A 7,704-nucleotide genomic window follows, 5' to 3' on the forward strand; every position below is an offset into this window, starting at 1 on the left:
CTAAACTGTTACAATGGCACACCAAAGACAGTTCTTTGTTCTCGTTAGAAATGTGCATCGCAACAGGGTATACAGAAAGCACAACGTTGAATGTTCCACTTTTCATGACAATATCTCTGTGTGTAGGCTACTTGTGCCTGTTTTGGTGTGTGGACAATTTTTATATTGTGTAAACTGAAATGAAAATGCACTGTCATTATAGGCTATGTGAATGATTGATAATGTGTTTTGAATTACTGTTAGCCTGTATTTTTTTTTAATGCTAATTCTTCTGTAGATTGACATTGGGAGTTGGTCTCTATAGCTATTTTAAAGAGTTCTTATATGTGACTTATCACAATAAAAAGGGTAGATCAACAATCAGTCTGCAAATCAATTATTTCTGGGATTTTTTTGTTGCCAGATTCAGAAGGATATCCTGATGATTCAGTAGACTAGAAAGCTATTCTACACGTGTGCTGCAATTCTAAAGTTTTGCTGCCCACTTTTTGAAGGAAGCTTGGAATGAGATTAGCAATGTGAATTTCATTGCCCCCTTGGCACAACCCACCCCCAGGAAAATGGTACTGTTTTAAAGCTAACTTCCTGTAATTCCATGTATTTTTCCATGGCGCAGGCCCATGACCAAGGTGGGAAATAAAAACAATTACAACCACAGGTCAGGTATATACAGGATGCTTTCAACATTAAATTTACACAAAAAAAAGCTACGACTTTTGAGGTTTTGGAGGGGATGACATTGAAAGTATGTTTTTCAAAAAAATAAATTTAAAAAATTAGGTGGTTTGACACTTCATTCAGACAGTAATCAAATGAGATAGGGAGACGGGCAAATGCTAGACATAAGTAGGAATGTTGGAAGCAGTGATTGATACATGTTCTCAGGTGGAAAGTTGGATGTGACACATGCCGGGCAAGTCGGTTAGGAACAAATTCTTATTTTCAACGCCGGCCAGTCTCCTTGTCCATAGACCGCAGTCTCCTTGTCCATAGACCGCAGTCTCCTTGTCCATAGACCGCAGTCTCCTTGTCCAGTCTCCTTGTCCATAGACCACAGTCTCCTTGTCCAGTCTCCTTGTCCATAGACCGCAGTCTCCTTGTCCAGTCTCCTTGTCCATAGACCGCAGTCTCCTTGTCCAGTCTCCTTGTCCATAGACCGCAGTCTCCTTGTCCAGTCTCCTTGTCCATAGACCACAGTCTCCTTGTCCAGTCTCCTTGTCCATAGACCGCAGTCTCCTTGTCCAGTCTCCTTGTCCATAGACCGCAGTCCCCTTGTCCATAGACCGCAGTCCCCTTGTCCATAGACCGCAGTCCCCTTGTCCATAGACTGCAGTCTCCTTGTCCATAGACCGCAGTCTCCTTGTCCAGTCTCCTTGTCCATAGACCGCAGTCTCCTTGTCCAGTCTCCTTGTCCATAGGCCGCAGTCTCCTTGTCCAGTCCCCTTGTCCATAGACCGCAGTCTCCTTGTCCATAGACCGCAGTCTCCTTGTCCAGTCCCCTTGTCCATAGACCGCAGTCTCCTTGTCCAGTCCCCTTGTCCATAGACCGCAGTCTCCTTGTGCAGTCTCCTTGTCCATAGACCGCAGTCTCCTTGTTAATAGACCGCAGTCTCCTTGTTAATAGACCGCAGTCTCCTTGTCCATAGACCACAGTCTCCTTGTCCATAGACCGCAGTCTCCTTGTCCATAGACCGCAGTCTCCTTGTCCATAGACCGCAGTCTCCTTGTCCATTCTCATTGTCCATAGACCGCAGTCTCCTTGTTAATAGACCGCAGTCTCCTTGTTATTAGACCGCAGTCTCCTTGTCCATAGACCGCAGTCTCCTTGTCCATAGACCGCAGTCTCCTTGTCCATAGACCGCAGTCTCCTTGTCCATTCTCATTGTCCATAGACCGCAGTCTCCTTGTCCATAGACCGCAGTCTCCTTGTTAATAGACCGCAGTCTCCTTGTCCAGTCTCCTTGTCCATAGACCGCAGTCTCCTTGTCCATAGACCACAGTCTCCTTGTCCAGTCTCCTTGTCCATAGACCGCAGTCTCCTTGTCCATAGACCGCAGTCCATGACTGTTTTCAAGGTAAGGACACAAACATTTTGTCATTTGGATGAACAGTCTCTTTAAAAGAGGGCTGTAAGAAGATCCTGTTTGCTCTCCAGGAACGGTTGGCCACCCCTGATCTATGTTCCCCAAGTGCTATGTGTTTGAGAAATTAATAAATGTTTAATCACCCAACCTTCAAGAAAAATCTAATGAATATCAATATTCAGGTGGTTTATGCCTACTAGTTGAAGATCCTTGCCATCATCTTACATGCCTTTTATGAGTAGCCTGTCATGTGTAAATGAGAACTTGTTCTCAACTGCCCTACCTGGTTAAATAAAGGTGAAATACATAAAAAAAAAAAGTGCATAATACTAAAATGTCAGATTATATCTGATTCTTGGAGCATTTCATACCCAACCCGTTTATTTGTATGACTTATTCAAAACTGACCAGGAACGGTTGCAAAAAATAAATACATCGCCTCATGTCATTTTCAAAGACACATGTAGGCATATCAGTTTTCAAATCTGTTTTTACACCGGCAACACTGGGAAGTGGAATACTAAAATACGTTTGTGAATTAACAGAAGTGTTCTTGATGACAAGCACAGAAATTACCCTACATTTTAGCCCATTGATCAGACTAAAAGTAAATAGATACAATCTCTGAATGACAAGATTATATACATCTGCCCCTACACCTTAACCAACATTTTTTATATATATTTATTTCTAGAATCAAACGTACACTTTTCGGTTCACAATCTGTTTGACAAAATTATTTTCATAGTTACAAATCAGGTCACCCTACAAAACTGCTAAAACATACTTTGCTGTCTGTTCGTTGTCAGAGCCTAAAGGCCAATCGCAAAAACAAAGGGACTAATGCACGTGTGGACTTTAGTCCGTGCTATCAACAGGCTCCATTCTGCAATAGATTCATGGACGGGAGTAACAGCAAACTCATTCTGTTGACAACATTTGAGATAAAACGGCGCTACCGTGCTGCTCGTTATAACGTTTTATAAACTCAGGGGAGAACGGTATCCCTCTCCATTCAGCGCCACTATAATCCCGAGGGGAGGTTCTTTAAAACATGCATCCAATCCCTTGGCTCCCTCACATAAGTAGACCAATCATATGCTTCAATGTGCCGCGGTTCACAGTGCTGTGACAAGACAGAGGAAATGATAAGAGATTCTGATCGTGATGTTAAATTGCTTTTCTCAAAAGCTCTACCCGGAACAGTTTTGAACACAAGTCATATGACCACAGTCATGTGATAGTTTACGGACCAGTATGATCTACATTTACTGCACATAACGAAATGGTAGTTTCCCCATAATGTTTTACAGTAGATTATGCCTGTAAACCGGTATAAAACGTTGCGGTTTAGTTTGATTCTAGATATCATCGCTTGTAGACGCAGCAGAAAGACCGCGCCGTCCGGTTTCGCCCGGAATAAGCTCATAGAACTACTACTTACGTTTGATTATTCTATTAACGTTGCAACCTTCACATTGGTAAAGCCTCCGTTTTTTTAACAGTAATGTTTGCTCAGGCAAGCTGGGTATTTCTCTTGCTCGCCGCTTTGTTGATAGCAATACCAGCAAGCGGGACGCGATACCAAGCGAACTGGGAGAGTTTGGACGCAAGACCACTTCCTACATGGTATGATGAAGCCAAGTTCGGGATTTTCGTCCACTGGGGGGTGTTCTCCGTCCCCGGGTTCGAGAGTGAGTGGTTCTGGTGGCATTGGCAAGGCCAAAACCCACCTGATCCGAAGTGTGTTCAGTACATGCTGGATAACTACCCGCCCGGGTTCAGTTATCCAGATTTCGCGCCCCAGTTCCATGCCCAGTTCTTTGACCCGGATGACTGGGCTGACATATTCGAGGCTTCCGGTGCAAAGTAAGTCTTATTCAGTTTGAATAGCTATATATTTGTTTTATACCAATAGGCAACACAATCTGTAGTGACTAAAAATCGGTAATAGGTATTGAACCAGCAACACTGCCTAGTTAAATAAAGGTTAAATATTTTTTTAAATAATAATTAAAATGGGGAAAAGTGCACTACCACAGTCTGCCAGAGGCTGTAGTACAGTATTACAGCCTAGAATTGAAAGGCTACAGGTCTTTTCCCCCCAGTCTTTACCTGTCCCATGTATCTCCAGGTATGTGGTTCTGACAGCGAAGCACCATGAAGGATTCACCACCTGGCCCTCTTCCTACTCCTGGAATTGGAACTCTGTGGACACTGGACCACACAGAGACCTGGTGGGAGACCTGGCAGAGGCTGTACGCAACAGGTACGATAAACCCCATTGACAAACAGACAGACAGAGAGAGAGAGAAGGGTTGAAGTTATCAACTGATCTGAGGACAGTTTTCACCTCCATTTTTAATTGGATAATGTTATTGGTGGTTGGCTGGTGTAACCCCTGCTCAGACTTTGCATGAATCAACCAATGGTTGCATGCCTACATCATCGACCGTGCCGTCGGCCACCAGATCGCTATAACATAATGATGTGCCTAGCTAATAGGTAAAATACCTATCCAGGTGTTGTATGATCTGACGTGCTGTCTATAGACACTGATCTGTGTTCAGTTTTGCGTAGTACTGTCCTAGTTGTTATCGGGGGGGGGGGGGGCGGGGGGGGGGATTGTATGGGGAGAGTAAAACTGTACTGTGCTGAAGCAAATTCTACTGGATGCAGGGATTGAATTGGAAGACGTCTCTGTTTGTCATAGATATATAGTTTATATAAGTGTTTATAAGAAGCCCAGGTCTGTAGCTGACAGCAGAGGTAGTTCTGTATTCAATCAAATGTATTTTATAAAGCTTTTTTTTTTTTTTTTTTTTACATCAGCAGATGTCACAAAGTGCTTTACAGATACACAGCCTAAAACCCCCAAAGAGCAAGTAATGCAGAAGCCCAGAGGACAGGACACACTCATAACAATGGCATTAGGCTCAATGTTGACTTTCGACAGTTCCCTCTCCGTCCCCGTATCAGCTGCTGTCTCATGACAGTTCCCTCTCCGTCCCAGTATCAGCTGCTGCCTCTTGACAGTTCCCTATCCGTCCCAGTATCAGCTGCTGTCTCCTGACAGTTCCCTATCCGTCCCAGTATCAGCTGCTGTCTCTTGACAGTTCCCTCTCCGTCCCAGTATCAGCTGCTGTCTCCTGACAGTTCCCTATCCGTCCCAGTATCAGCTGCTGTCTCCTGACAGTTCCCTATCCGTCCCCGTATCAGCTGCTGTCTCATGACAGTTCCCTATCCGTCCCAGTATCAGCTGCTGTCTCTTGACAGTTCCCTATCCGTCCCAGTATCAGCTGCTGTCTCCTGACAGTTCCCTCTCCGTCCCAGTATCAGCTGCTGCCTCTTGACAGTTCCCTATCCGTCCTAGTATCAGCTGCTGTCTCCTGACAGTTCCCTCTCCGTCCCAGTATCAGCTGCTGTCTCTTGACAGTTCCCTATCCGTCCCAGTATCAGCTGCTGTCTCCTGACAGTTCCCTCTCCGTCCCAGTATCAGCTGCTGTCTCTTGACAGTTCCCTATCCGTCCTAGTATCAGCTGCTGTCTCTTGACAGTTCCCTCTCCGTCCCAGTATCAGCTGCTGTCTCTTGACAGTTCCCTATCCGTCCCAGTATCAGCTGCTGTCTCCTGACAGTTCCCTCTCCGTCCCAGTATCAGCTGCTGTCTCTTGACAGTTCCCTATCCGTCCTAGTATCAGCTGCTGTCTCTTGACAGTTCCCTATCCGTCCCAGTATCAGCTGCTGTCTCTTGACAGTTCCCTATCCATCCCAGTATCAGCTGCTGTCTCTTGACAGTTCCCTATCCGTCCTAGTATCAGCTGCTGTCTCTTGACAGTTCCCTCTCCGTCCCAGTATCAGCTGCTGTCTCTTGACAGTTCCCTCTCCGTCCCAGTATCAGCTGCTGTCTCTTGACAGTTCCCTATCCGTCCCAGTGTCAGCTGCTGTCTCTTGACAGTTCCCTATCCGTCCCAGTATCAGCTGCTGTCTCCTGACAGTTCCCTCTCCGTCCCAGTATCAGCTGCTGTCTCCTGACAGTTCCCTCTCCGTCCCAGTATCAGCTGCTGTCTCTTGACAGTTCCCTCTCCGTCCCAGTATCAGCTGCTGTCTCTTGACAGTTCCCTCTCCGTCCTAGTATCAGCTGTTGTTTTTGTGTCGTCTGTTCACAGGTCGCTGCACTATGGACTCTACAACTCCCTGTATGAATGGTTCAACCCTCTCTACCTGATGGACAAGAACAACAACTTCACAACACAGAACTTTGTCTTGAAGAAACTGCTGCCTGAGCTTTATGACATGGTCCAAAGGTAATCTAGGCCAGAATAGGTCTACTGTGGATACTAAAAAAAACACGTTTTTTTTATATATATTTTTATTATTATGGCTGAGATAGAGGGCACAGTATACTATATTGTAAGTCTATCTCCGTCATATATATTTAAAACAGGGCTAAAGGTCTTATAGTTGTGCAAAGATTACCACATATGACACAAACGTAGCTTTTGTTCAGATACCCCTTACACCCATTTTTTTCCCCTCACCGGTTTCTGCCGTGGTCCAGCTACAAGCCGGAGTTGATCTGGTCCGATGGGGATTGGGAAGCTCCCGACACCTACTGGAACTCAACAGAATTCCTGGCCTGGCTCTACAACGACAGTCCCGTTAAAGTGAGGACTTCCTACCCATCGTCCCGTATGCAACCCTGTTCCCTTACATAGTGCACTACCATAGGGCTCGGGTCTAAAGTAGTGCACTATATATAGGGAATAGGGCTCTGGTCAACAGTAGTGCACTATATAGGGAATAGGGTTCCATAGGGCTCTGGTCTAAAGTAGTGCACTATATAGGGAATAGGGCTCTGGTCTAAAGTAGTGCACTATATAGGGAATAGGGCTCTGGTCTATAGTAGTACACTATATAGGGAATAGGGCTCTGGTCTATAGTAGTGCACTATATAGGGAATAGGGCTCTGGTCTAAAGTAGTGCACTATAGAGGGGATAGGGTCCATAGGGCTCTGGTCTAAAGTAGGGCACTGTGACGGGAATAGGGTTCTGTTTGGAACGTAAAGACCTATTCACTTCTAGGGCAGTGTTTTACCCAAGTCTGGTCCTGGAAACCTACAGTATTGGTGGCAGGTTTTCGTTCCAACCCAGCACATACTTCATTCAGCTAATCAAGGCTTTGATGATTAGTTGAATCAGGTATTTTAGTGCTAGACTGTAAAACAAACTCATGTACACCCTGTAATTTGCAGGGGTTACTGATATACTGGACAATGGTTTGGGGACTGGGGAACAACATATATTGTCAGTGTCCAGTCCAGTCTATGGATGAATTTGAATTAAAAACCTCCATGAAATATGTGTGTTATAGTGACCTAATCTGCCTCTTTATGAAAAAAGATACCGGGTAAACATTCATGTGATCACTTCCTGTCTGTTCACTCATTTTGTCTTTTTTGATTGGCTGTCATTTGTATCACCCTCCCTCCCCTCCAGGACGTGATTGTGACCAATGACAGGTGGGGTGCGGGGTGTTACTGTAAACACGGTGGCTACTATAACTGTGCAGACAAATACACCCCTGGGGAGCTTCCCAAACACAAGTGGGAGAAGTGTCAG

General features: G+C 45.2%; 1 protein-coding gene across 2 annotated transcripts in view; it reads left to right on the top strand.

Annotated features, from left to right (window-relative positions):
• The first annotated feature begins 3,324 nt into the window (after nucleotides 1–3,324).
• The window catches only part of LOC129820311 (tissue alpha-L-fucosidase-like), an 11,855-nt gene continuing 7,475 nt past the window's right edge, over nucleotides 3,325–7,704 (top strand). For both annotated transcript variants that reach the window (XM_055877380.1, XM_055877381.1), the window contains exons 1-5: nucleotides 3,325–3,953; nucleotides 4,219–4,353; nucleotides 6,252–6,389; nucleotides 6,644–6,749; nucleotides 7,582–7,704. The exon at nucleotides 7,582–7,704 is cut by the window's right edge and continues 78 nt beyond it. In XM_055877380.1, the coding sequence (XP_055733355.1) occupies nucleotides 3,592–3,953; nucleotides 4,219–4,353; nucleotides 6,252–6,389; nucleotides 6,644–6,749; nucleotides 7,582–7,704 (864 nt within the window). In that variant the 5' untranslated portion in view covers nucleotides 3,325–3,591. The remainder of the gene's footprint in view (nucleotides 3,954–4,218; nucleotides 4,354–6,251; nucleotides 6,390–6,643; nucleotides 6,750–7,581) is intronic.

Source organism: Salvelinus fontinalis, chromosome 22 (assembly GCF_029448725.1).
Source record: "Salvelinus fontinalis isolate EN_2023a chromosome 22, ASM2944872v1, whole genome shotgun sequence".
Lineage (NCBI taxonomy): Eukaryota > Metazoa > Chordata > Actinopteri > Salmoniformes > Salmonidae > Salvelinus > Salvelinus fontinalis.